This window comes from Capra hircus, chromosome 8, assembly GCF_001704415.2.
Source record: "Capra hircus breed San Clemente chromosome 8, ASM170441v1, whole genome shotgun sequence".
Taxonomy (NCBI): Eukaryota; Metazoa; Chordata; class Mammalia; order Artiodactyla; family Bovidae; genus Capra; species Capra hircus.
Window position 1 is genome coordinate 45,671,523 of NC_030815.1, and position 13,603 is coordinate 45,685,125.

Below are 13,603 nucleotides of genomic sequence, written 5' to 3' on the forward strand. Positions count from 1 at the left end.
TAACATAAAATTTACTAAGTATTTAACATATGCCAAGCACTGTGCTTGTGTTCACATGCATTACCTCAAGTAAAACTCAACCACTTAACTCTGAGATAGATGTTAATTATTATTCTCATTTTACAAATGATAAAACCAAAGCTTGAAGAGATTAATCTCTAGGTATCACCTAAGCAGAAAGTAGGCTTGAATGTAGATATAATTTGACTTCATAATTCAGTAATCAGTATGTGACCTGCTTCATATTCTGTGTTTTTTTTCCTCCAGCCATTCTAAGCCCTAAGAATTCTGTGGTGTAAATTAACCACACCTGTGAATCCATGTTTCTGGACTCTTCGGAAACTTAGTTAAGGCCAGTTTTCCCAGATGTAAGTCCTTAATTGGATTTAAAGTACCTGAGAGGATCAGCTCTTTTCTGTAAAAGAAAAATAAAAAGAACTATTATTTTACCTTTCTACACAAACAAACTGCATGACTATTAATATAACTTCATTGTAAAGCAAATTTCCAAGAATTAAAAAAATAAAACTCTCTTAAATGTTACACACAGTAATCAAGAATGTATTCCCATAATCTTGAAATAAATTAAAAAACAGAAATGGAAGCTCCTAAATCAGCAGTGGAACTTTAGTTGTCTATTTGGTAGAGGGCAAAGGAGTTTTCTGGCTTGTATCATTTACAAAACTTATAAGGCCTGACATCAGTATACGTAGGGCAGATCCAATACTAATCAAGAATTATTCTAGCTGCCTAAGTAGGACTCGATATGGTCTTGTTCATTACCAAAAACCACACATACAACAACAAACACACTGGATTGAGATGTAAGGAAAAAAAAAATCATTCATTCAATAGCCATCCTAACAAACTGTGTTTATTTTTGAATTTTTCCCTTCTACCTTTCCTCATATGCATCTATATTTTAACATGTGATTTTATATTCTGCTCTTATATCTTGAGAATTATTTCCACAGTTCTTTACAATCTTTAAACATTTTAAATAGTCACATAGTTTTTGTCCAGTAGCTATCCGATAATTTAACAACCCTTCCCCCTATAATTAGACATTTCGGGTTGTTTTCAAGTTTTTGCTGTTCTAAAGGCATTCTGAAACAAAAACCTCTGTGCTTATAACTTCATTTGTACTACTACTTAGGATAAGTTTTCAAAAGACATTACCAGGAGAAATACTTGAATGGCTCCTGATACACTAGACCATTTCTTTTTGAAATATAAACAAAAGTAAAAGGAATATGAACTTTTTGTTATTTTAAAACTGTTCAAAGCTTCAGTGCAATTATAAAGTATGTCATGAAAGAGAGCTTCACCTATTTCTCACATTAATATAAGTTTAGATTGAATTTCTCAGGTAAGTTTTTGATAATAAGCTCTGATATTACTGATTACACTCCGATTTTTCAATTTACCTATTGTTTTATAATAAAATTAGGTCATTTGCTAGTTTTTATTAATCTTACAATGTCTTTCCTGTGGTAAGGGCTCATAATTTATTTTAGAGATGTTAATCTCAACAAAACCAGAGCCCAGACCATATATCTCACCTACTTAATGGACTTAGTTCCTAAATACCACAATACATTTCCTTCCCAACAGATTCTTATTTGATAAGGAAAAGAACTTCCTTTTAAATGAAAATACTAAATAATGATAATAAATACCTGCATTTTACACTCAATTTTATTTCAGGTCAGTAACTTAACTCTGTAAAATAGTTTGAAGTGATACCAAGGTTTATGGCTACTTTAAAAAATGATTTATGATTCATTGACTATTTTTCTTTCAAGGTACAGGAAATCTATGTCATCAAAGGAATATTTATTGCAACAGCTAGTTACTTTTATAGTTCTAGATCTTTTTCTTTTGAAATATGTAATGTTTTATTCAAAGGCAAAATACTACTCTATGTAAGTAAAATTGTTTAATATTTTGTAGGTGCACTGTTTCTGAAAATAGTGTCCCTAACTGCAATATCATCATCATTTGGAACTTAAGCCTCGCCCCAGGCACACTGAATCAAAAAGTCCAGTGGGGCAAAGCAATGTGTTTTAACCAGTCCTCCAGGGCACACCTGAGTTTAAAAAGCACTGCTGCTGTAGCTGCTAAGTTGCTTCTGTAGACAATTTACTATATTAAGCCAAATTTCCATTTACTAAATTTAAACCTCTCCTTACTTACAACTGCCTACCTATATTCCCATACATGTCTATGTGTGTTTGTGTTAGTCACTCAATCATGTCCGACTCTGCGACACCATGGAATTCTCCAGGCAAGAATACTGGAGTGGGTAGCCATTCCCTTCTCCAGGGGATCTTCCCAACCAAGGGATTGAACCTGGGCAGGCAGATTCTTTACCATCTGAGCTACCAGGGAAGCCCATATATATTTATACATAAGAGGAAATAAAATTTTCTTCAGAAAAGAGGAAATTACCCTACAACTGAATCTTCATAAAGTTTCTTAAATAAGGGCCATCTCTTAATCTCTTTATTTTGAACAACAAAGTTATACTTGTAAAGATATCTTAGTCTGAAACAACCTCAATCAATGGTATAGATAGATGCTTAAAAAGACTGCCTGGTAGAATCGTTAAAAAAGGAAGGAAATTTTTACCATCAATTTAAGAAACATTCCTAGGAGAAGGAATGAACATTGTAGGTGCTGGATTGTTATAAACAAGTTTTTTAAAAGACCACATTAAAAAGAAATATTGTAATTGGTTTAAGTTATAGCTATCAGCAATCACATAACCTAGAGATCCAACAAAAAACACCTACTTTAATGTATTCAAGTAGGAATATAGCTTGAGATAAAATTTCCAGTCACATGTGAATTTGGAAAGTATTGCATCTGGAACAACTTAAATGTAAGTAAACACAATATGCTCTGGAAAATTGTGCTGTGTTGTGCTTAGTTGCTCAGTCGTGTCCAACTCTTTGCGACCCCATGGACTGCAGCCCCCCAGGCTCTTCTGTCTGTGGGGATTCACCAGGCAATAATACTGGAGTGGGTGGGTTGTCATGCCCTCCTCCAGGGGATCTTCCCAACCCAGGGATCAAACCCAGGTCTCCTGCACTGCAAGTGGATTCTTTACCATCTGAGCCACCAGGGAAGCCCAGAAAACTGTGCTAGATAACCCAAAAAAATAGTTCTCATGATGACAAAGTCGCTCATGTTAATAAGCCATGTGAAAAGATTGAATTAAACTGTCTAATGAGATATGTAAATAGGAAAATGAAGAATTTATAAATTAAAATATTTCATGTTAACATGATAAAGGTGTGTAATTAAATTGAAAAATTAAATATCCTAAGAAGTTAGTTATTAAGTTTACCTTAAAGTTTACAAATTGTTATTAGCATATTTCTTCTAAGTTTATCTTATTTTATAAAGTTTTAATATTTTTTCTCCCTTCTCAAACTATCAGGGGTTCTCTCTGCTGTCACTCTAATCAAAATTTGTAGGAAACCAGGGGCCATGTGTATTATGTCCATGGCTAAATCTCCACTGGTTAGCCCAGTAGTTGGTATACAGTAAATACTGACTAAACATATGCCACCTTTTTTTCACTCTTTAATCTTAAGTTATTGTGTGAAATAATAATGATGATAATAATAAAAGTCATCCTCATAAAAACTACCACTTATTGAACACTTCTCCTGAATCAGGCACAGTGTTAAGTGATTTACATATATTTTCTACTTTAATTCTCACAAAAATCCCATATTATGTTGAATAATATGAAATTGCCAACTTCAGTTTTTCTAAAAAATAAACCTTTTATTTAGAATTGCTTTAAATTTATAGAGAAGTTTTTAAGAATGATAAAGAGAATTTCTGTATGTCCTGTACCCAGTTTCTATTATTAACATTTTATATTATTATGATACAACTGTCACGACTGATGAACCATTACTTATAAATTAGTATTGGAAGTCCATACTTTAATTAGAATTGCTTTTTACCAAATGTCCTTTTTTTAAATTCCAGGGTCCCATTAGGATATCACATTATATTTGGTTGTTATATCTCTGCAGGCTCCTCTTGGTCCCTGAGCTCCATCTTGTTTTTGATGGCCTTGACAATTTTGAAGAATACTGATCAGGTATTTTATATATTTTTTTCAGGGTTAGATTATGGTTGCAGGTTTTGAGGGGACCACAGAGGTAAAGTGCTATCTTCATTATTTTTTATCAGGGGTATGTAATATCAGCATGACTTGTCATTGTTGATGTTGACCTTGAATATCTGGCTTAGGTAGCATATGATAGATTTTTCCACTCTACTTTTTGGGAAAAGGTTATACTTTAAGGAGTAGGGAGATATGCTCCATTTCCTTGAGGGAAGTTATCTAGATAAATTATTTGGAATCCTTCAGTACTGAAGAGTTGTCTATTATCTGTTTATTCAAGCATTTATTTATATCAGCATGGATTTATGAATATTGATTTTATACTTTGTAATAATCCATTATTACATTATTTTATTGCTCAAATTGTTTCAGCTTTGGCCAGCAAAAGCACTGCCTTACCTTCTGGCTCTCTTAAGATGTTCCAGCCTGATCTGGTACATTTCCTGACCTGGTCCTAGAATTAGTCAGTCCTCTAAGAAGCCCAGTTCCTTTTATTAGAGAATGGTGTTAGTAACCAGGATCTGGACATTTGGACTTAACCATTTCTGACCTACAAAAAGGATGATTTCATATGGTGCAGCCCAAAGTTACCTCAGTTTTACAGATAAGGAAACTGAAGCTGGGGGAGATTCAGTAACTTGCTCAAGGTCTCCAAGCTACAAGTATCTGAATAAAACATCAAATTTGCACAAAGCTACCAATTAAAATAGGCTGAGGAAAGACTATGCATCATTGAGCCTGGACACCAGCTTTTCTAGTTGCTCAAGGATGTTTTGCTTACTCTATGTTCATAGACTGAAGGAAAAATAGGACATTATTATGAAGTCAACCTCTTTCGTCAATTAATTCACCAATTTTCAAAGCAAATTCAAAGCAAAAAAAGAAAAAAAAAATACTAGTCATTTTTTTCTAGCACCAGCCAGATTTTTAAACTATATGCATCATATACTGTAATTACAGATCAGCTCAAAAACTTATTCTTGCCTGTATTTTTTCCCTAAGACTGCAACAACTACTGATGTGTTATACAATCTTTTAGCTGTTTATAAAATACAGCCAAAAATCATTCAATGTTTCCCAAAGTTATGTCAGGAGAAATGTACCAACAATCAGACATAAAATGCTGAGTATTTCATTTGTGAGACCTCATAGGGTTAGATCAGTTTATTTTCAAAGTTGTTCGTTTTTTGCTCAAAATATACTCATGACTCTGACTCTGTACGTCAATCTTACTAATATAAATTAAAATTTACTAGAAGGCAATGGCACCCCGCTCCAGTACTCTTGCCTGGAAAATCGCATGGACAGGGGAGCCTGGTAGGCTGCAGTCCATGGGGTCGCTAAGAGTCAGACACGACTGAGCAACTTCACTTTCACTTTTCTCTTTCATGCATTGGAGAAGGAAATGGCAACCCACTCCAGTATTCTTGCCTGGAGAATATTGGGGACAGGGGAGCCTGGTGGGGTGCCGTCTATGGGGTCGCACAGAGTCGGACATGACTGAAGCAACTTAGCAGCAGTAGCAGAACACATATCTACAATGGATTTTTAAAAAAAGCATGATTTCCTTCCTACTCATCTAGCATAAAACTTACTATATCACCTTACTAGAAAAGCTTCAAGATTAACAGATATTAACATCATTAAAGATAGATTTATGGAGCAACTTCCCTTCATAACACTAAACCACACACAATCAAAACACAGACCAAAAGAATCACACAAAAAGAAAAAACACCTTATTCAGATCTTTTATTTCAAAGATATGAAAGCTAAAACTCCTGAGAAGTTAAAGTCTTGTCAAAATCAACTGCTTGCTAGTTAACTGATGAACTAGGACTAAGATCCATGTATCTAAGAACTAGGTTCTTTACCACCAAACTGCCCTATGAATATACAATGAATTTTTATGTGTTTGTGTATATATATTATGCTAATAAAAATCCTTTCTTGTGGGAGGATTTTCGATTCCTCTGTAATGATGAGGAATATGTGAACATAAAAATGGTACTTCCACTTCTCTATTACACTCATTCTTTTTCAATGAATTTAATTATTTTCAGTGCCAAGTCTGCAAACTAAGTATCTGTTATATACCAGGCACTGGAGTGTTAGAGGCTAGGGAAATAAAAAAAAAAAGAAGACATTGTCTCTACCCTCAAGAAAACTCTCAGTTTTAAGTTTATAGTACTTTCCTAAAAGTGTTCTTCGTTGATTCTTCCTCATCTCTCAAACTTTAGAACAGGGCTGTCCAACAGAAATATAATGTGAGTCATACATGTGAGCCATATATGTGATTTAAAAATTTTTAACAGCTACATTAAAAACAAGTATAAAGTAAAATTTTATTTTATCAATACATTTAAAATATTATAATTTCAACATATAATCAATATAAAATTATTACTAAAAAAGATATTTTATTTTGGGGGGTTACTTAGTCCTCAAAATCTGATGTGTAGTTTACACTTATAGCACTTCTCAATGGAGACTAGTCATGTCTCAAAGGCTCGATGGCCACACGTGGTCAGAGGCTACTATGCTGAACTGTGCTGCTCTAGAAACCTGTAGTGTCCCAATGTTTAGTCTTTGTCTGGTTCTTTTCTAATATCTATATCCACTACTGGTATCTCAAACAATCTCAAGGCTTTAACTATGATACATTTTCCAGTGATTCCCAAATTATATCTGGCCTAGAACTCTCACCTGAAATTTACAGTCACACACAGCTACTTGAACACAAACCTAACACGTCCCAAACTGAACTCTTGACTTCCAACCAGCACACACCCCTCTGCTCTTCTCCCAAATATCTCCATTCCAGTAAATAGCTACTTCAACCTTTCAGTTGCTCAGGACAAAAACCAGAGTCAAGATTGACCCTCTTCATTTTCTCTTAAATGTATCATCTGTGTCTAGGACATAGCATAGTAGTTAATCAATAAACATTTGATGAACAAATGTTGTCAAGTATTGTGTGGATTAAATGAGATAATGTATAAAGTTGTAGTATGGTCCCTGGAATAGAGAAGCCGCTCATAAACATTTAGTCTACTCCCTTACTTGGAGTTTCCCATTAAAGAAAATGAGAATTCTAAAATCTGTAAATTTTTTAAAACTTCTAATACATTCCATCCTTGCTTACTCTTTAAGTATCTGATTATTAGTCAAAAGAAAAAAAGTCAAAAGGTTACCTAAATTTAATAAAATGAAGTCGCTCAGTTGTGTCTGACTCTTTGCGACCCCATGGACTGTAGCCTACCAGGCTCCTTCGTCCATGGGATTCTCCAGGCAAGAATACTGGAGTGGGTTGCCATTTCCTTCTCCAGGGGATCTTCCCAACCTAGGGATCGAACCCAGGTCTCCCGCATTGCAGGCAGACGTTTTAACCTCTCAGCCACCAGGAATTTAATAAAACCAGCTCCAAATATAAAATTCAATAGGTATTATAAAACACTAACTTGGAATTAAAATTCACAGAAAAAGCATTCTTTAAGTCATCTTTAAAGATAAAAATCTAAGTCTACGGCTCTTTCCTACAAGAAAATTTTAAATGAATTCACAATGTTCAGTAGGACTTTACTTTTATTTATCTATAATTTGTATCCTGCTTTCTTGTAAGAAAACTTGTGTTAGTGTAAAGAACCACCAATTTTTAAAAATCATACATATTGTTTAACTGAAAATTTTAAAAAATAAACCTGGTCTGAATTTTAATATTTCTATAATGTATTCTGTGTTTAAAGCTACAACAATCAGAATTAAAGAACTTAAGACACTCATAAAATGTGCCTCTCCAAAATAGTGGAGAGACGTCAAATGATCTGCCCACAGGGGGCACAATGTGAGTAACCTACCAGTTTGTGACCTTTAAAGCTTACCTTTACACATTCCATTGCTCTGCCATGCTTCTCAAATACGCTAACCAACAGTTTATAATCCAAACAATTATACTGATTCCCTCTACCCCCACTAAAAAAAAAGGAAGTTAAAAGCATGTATCAAATGGTATACTGTAATTCAACATGAAAATTTATATTTTCATGAATTTGAGGGAAAATAGACATAAACATGCAAAAAGGAGCAAAGTGTGTATTAGAATTGTTATGGAGATATTATAAAGAAGAAATAAGTGTAAGATGCCATGAGTACGTGATTTATATTTCACTTTTCAAAATGCTAATAATTCCTGGTCTTATATGTCTTCAGAAATTTCAACAATTTCATTTTATCACTGATGAGAATGACGTACCTTACATTCCACGCAGTGGTAAAGTCTGGATTTAGAAGTAGCAGGGTGCATGTGACATCTATCAATTCTAAAATAAAGGAAAGTCATATTAAAAACAAATAGTCCAATCCTTGAGGATGTGACTTCTCTTTCTTTTAAAGTCCTCTTTATTATATATATATATATATATGTCTCACATTATACTTATATTTCATGTCACAGTAATTTTAATGATAACCTTTTTCTAAGCTGTCAGAGATATGAAGATTATCCTCAGGTACAAAGATATGAAGATTTTCTTCTACTTACAGTAAGTGTAACTTTTTAAAAGTTGACACTGAAACAACTTTACAATATGTATGCAAAGAATAATCAAACTAACCTATTCATTCTGTTAGTAGTTTTGGTACAAAAAAAGAAACAGAATTTCTATACCACTATTCATTTAATTTCACAAATATTTCAAGAATTAACTCTGTGCAAATTTTTAAAAGGGAAAAAGAATCATATATAGTTCAACTTAGTTAACAGTTCGTTTACATTCCCCTGCAAAATTCTTTTTTACACACATTTTTACACAGTTATAGCACTGGTAAACTCACAGTTTGTTCTACATTTTTCACTCAACATCATTACTTATGCGTTCTCCTACACTGCTACAGTATACATTTTTAGTGAAGCTGCTCAGTCGCGTCTGACTCTCTATGACCCCATGGACTATATTTATAGCCCACCAGGCTCCTCTGTCCACGGGATTCTCCAGGCAGGAATACTGGAGTGGAGCTGTCATGTTCTTCTCCAGGGGATCTTCCCGACTCAGGGATCGAACCCGGGTCTCCCGCATCGTGGGCAGATGCTTTACCCTCTGAGCCACCAGGGAAGCCCAATACATTTTTAACTGCATAACAATTCTTCTATCATTTATCTTATTCTTTAGGCTGTTTCCTGTTTTCTTTTTACTTTTATGGATAGTATTACCACAAACATTTTAAGCACACTTTTTGTCTCACAGATTCGTTTCTTTGGATATATTTCCAGGAGTAGAACTGCTATGTCGAACAATATAAATATCAATATGGCTCCTAATAAGCATTTCCAAATTGTTCTCCAAATGAACTATATCTGTTTATATCGCCAAGAGTAACATTAATATAGCTGTGTCCCTATGACTCTGATTTATACAATTATATTTTTAAAAATGAATGTGGCAGGTAAAAAAAAAAACTATACTTTTTGTTTTAATCTAATCTTTAATTATTAATATGAACATATTTTCATTTTGTTTACTATTTTCTATTTTCATTGTATAAATAGTCTATTCATATTCATTATGTATCTATCATGATCTTAAATAACCTTCACAAGCCTATATTTAATAACACAAAGTCAATAATATTTAGACATATCTTCATTTTAGTAAAAACTGAAAATGAGAATTTTAGGATAAGATGATCAAGCTAGGCATAATACTAAATACAATAACCTCTAGCAAGCTCATATTATATGCTAAGTAAATAAAATAATAAAACTGTTATAATTATTTAGAATTATTGTGTACCAAGTAAATTATTATTTATTCACATTATTTCATTTAATTCTCACAATCATAACCCAAGATACCTTTATTTCACCTTACAGATAGGGAAATTGACATTTAGAGAGTTTAAACAATTTCCCCAGTCAGTTAGTATGTGGCAATGTCTGTATCTGACTGCTTTTAACAAGTGCAACTGAAATGTTTGTCTACAATAAATAATTGGGACATTCTCAGTGTTTGAATAAAAGAGAAAATTTAAAAATCTAAGAGTAAATACACATAAACACATTCCTATTGTCATTTAAAAATATTTTAGTGGACGCTAAAATCAGTTATTCTATTCTCAATCATCTTAGTAAAAGATTAACATTTATTGTTAGCAATGTGGGAGACCCAGGTTCGATCCCTGGGTTGGGAAGATCCCCTGGAGAAGGGAAAGGCTACCCCCTTCAGTATTCTGGCTTGGAGAATTCCATGGACTACAGTCCATGGGGTCACAAAGAGTTGGACACAACTGAGCAATGTTCACTTTCATGTTCACAATGTACTAGAACATTTACTAACTGAGCAACAAAAGGTAGGATTAGCACACATTTTACTTTTGACCTTTACCTTCCTCATCATAAGTATCATGGAACGTCTATACTAATCCTTACTATGTAACATCAATGTATATACTATACAATGTCAATATGTCTGTAAAGAATAATCTAACAAAATTCTTCCTCCTTTCACTTTTAGGCACTAATTTAGTATTTACCAGGGAAATTAAATACAATTTTCTATACCATTATCTCTTTAATTTCAAAATATTCCAAGTATTAACTATGTGCAGAGATTCAACTGGGCCACAGGACTGAGAGAATGGATATTATGAGAAATGGAAGACCTGATCTTGCTTTATAGAAGGCTAACCTTTAGCTAGAGAGAACGTGTAAACAGTTAGAAGGCAAACTAAAATAACTGTGAAATAAAAACATATACCACCTTGTGAGGACCACCAAAGCAGCTGCCATTAATTCTCACTGGAGTACCCAGGAAAGACTATAAATGAATCAAGACAGTAAAGGGCACTGCAGACTGTGCTTTGAAAAAGTATGAGCAAAGGTAAAGAGGGACCTTCCCACACAGGCTGCTCTTAAGAGGTTATGGGTTCCACATGGTGACTAAAGCTCAGGATGCTGGGGTAATATACCTGGAAACTAGAATCTGGTCAGGATTTCCTTATCAGCCTGGTGTTCCATTACTTTCCTTTCGTGTGCTATGCTCCAAATGCCTTCATTCCCTAAATGTACTGCCCACTGGCCTACCTCTTCTTCTTTGGCTATTAACTCAGATTTATCTGCTTGCTATTCTCTCTGCCAAAAGTGTCCTCCTATCCCCGAACTTAAAAAAAAAAAAAAAAAAAAGCACCTTTCTTTATAAAGGTCTTCCTCAGACTTCTCTGGTGGCACAGTGGGTAAGAATCTGTCTGCTAATGCAAAAGACATAGGTTCAATTCCTGGTCTAGAAAGATTCCACATGCCATGGAGCAACAAAGCCCCCGTGTCCACCACTGAGCCCTCAAGCCACTACTACTGAAGCCTGCATGCCTAGACCCTGTGCTCTGCAACAAGAAAAGGCACTGCAATGAGAAGGCGACGCACCTCAATGAAGTGCAGCCCCTGTTCACTGCAACTAGAGAAAGCCTACACAAAGCAACAAAGACCCAGCACAGCCAAAAATAAATAACAATTATTTTTTAAAACAGGAAGGCTTCCTAACCTACTCGGCTGAAAGCAATCTTTCATCTCTATGTTTTGTGTATATCTTACCTGGTGGGTTAGTCACTAAGTCGTCTCTGACTCTTGAGAACCCATGGACTATGTAGCCTGCCAGGCTCCTTTGTCCACGGGATTCTTCAGGCAAGAATACTGGAGTGGGTTGCCATTTCCTTCTCCATATTTTACCTAGCTAACCTCATATAAATATTGTTCTCTTAATGAGGCTGTACATCTTTTGGATACAGGTCCTCTTTCATACATCTTCAAATTAGCCATTCAATCATCAAAGATGAAAAAAAAATATGGTCTCTGCCCAAAAGAAATTCCATGTCTGCCCACAGCAAAGGCCTTAAAGCCATGCTGTCTGGGTTCCAATCTCAACTTCTTTACTTACTGCCCATGTAACTTAATGTCTTTGAATTTCAGTTTTCTTACCTGTGAAATGGGGATCATAACATTAACCTTAGTGTTGTAAGCAATGAGATTCATCCCATTTCTCCAGAGCGGTTTGACACACAGTTTGACTCAATAAATATCTGTTCAACTAACCACCATTGCTACTTACCAAGAAATAAGTTTTTTCAACATCAATTAATCAGAAGTAAAAAGAAAAAAAAATGAGGCAGTTGTTCTCATGATGAAACAGTTTAAATTTCTAAACTTGTATGATAAGCAATAACCAAAAACCAGTTGGTTATTAATTGACTATATGAAAATGTTTGTATATGATGTGAAGCCTCTGGAATTTTTCTTCAAGTCCACAGTTTTTCAAAATCTACTACACTACCCCAGATAATATGATAAACTGGTATTTAGTTTATTTAGTTTCTGGGACTCTCCTTTTCTGCATTAAAAAATATGTGTACGTGATCAACCATAGTTGCTATTTGTTCATACTTCTAATGCAACCCTCTCCCTCACCCATAAATGAAGATGAGTTCATCCTCCACAAGATACTTCTTCCCATAGCAGCACAGGCAAAAGCTAACACAGAAAATACCCACGTCCCCACTTTTCAATTTGTGGCTGTGTGGAGAGAGAGGAAGGCTAATCAAAGTAACATTTCTTTTATTGGAGGGCAACAGCAGCTGCTGGGTTCAGAGCCCAGGTGTACTAGTAGCTGGGAAGTTCCTAGGCACATCACTTAATCTTTCTGTGCCTTAGTGCTCTCCTCATAAATAAAATTGAGCTAGTAATAGTGCTCATAGGAATATTAGATGATTCATGCCCATGAAGTGCTAGAGCAGTACCTGACACAGGGAAAGCACTCAATGGTAACTCCTGTTAGAAAGCCTGTATCTAGCCCAGTTATAAATGAAATTGGGATGGGATGCCACCAGAAGGTCAAAAAGAACCTCTTGAGCTGGCTGAGAAGTGAATGCTGAGCACTTTCTCTAACCACCACCCCACTACCCCAATTTTCTAAACATACTTATTCTCTAAATACAATACAAACTGCTAACTCTTCCTGATTTAGGATTCAAGTTCAGATGGGACTGCTTTTAGAAAGCATTCCAGTCAGATCCAAGAGGTGTGGGTAAAATATTGATAGAATATCTTAAATGAGAAAGGGCCAAGGAAGGAGAAATAATTAAGTTATAAATACTGGACATAATTAAGAATCCTTCCTGTATTACATGTATTTTTCTACTCTTCTCTTCTACTGGCTCTGGATAAATGAGAGAAAGAAAATCTGCGTTTCTTGAGTCTATGGCATGCCGGTCTCTGTGCTGGGTGCTTTAATTCACATGTGATTCTTACAACAACCCTCTGAGATCTGTTAGAATTCTCTTCTTTTGGTGTGGAAATAGGAGGTTAAGTAATTTGCCTAAAGTCAATGCTAAACGGCTTCAGTGTGCTAATAAATTGAGTCTAAATCCAGATATGTTTTCATGTAAAGAAGATGCTCCTTCTAACCTAGC

General features: G+C 34.7%; 1 protein-coding gene across 1 annotated transcript in view; it reads right to left on the reverse strand.

The window, feature by feature from the left end:
* PTAR1 (protein prenyltransferase alpha subunit repeat containing 1) overlaps window positions 1–13,603 on the reverse strand; it is a 50,843-nt gene that overhangs the window by 22,762 nt on the left and 14,478 nt on the right. The window contains exons 3-4 of the mRNA XM_018052057.1: window positions 8,403–8,469; window positions 311–415 (exon numbers count right to left, since the gene is read on the reverse strand). Coding sequence (XP_017907546.1) covers window positions 311–415; window positions 8,403–8,469 — 172 coding nt within the window. The remainder of the gene's footprint in view (window positions 1–310; window positions 416–8,402; window positions 8,470–13,603) is intronic.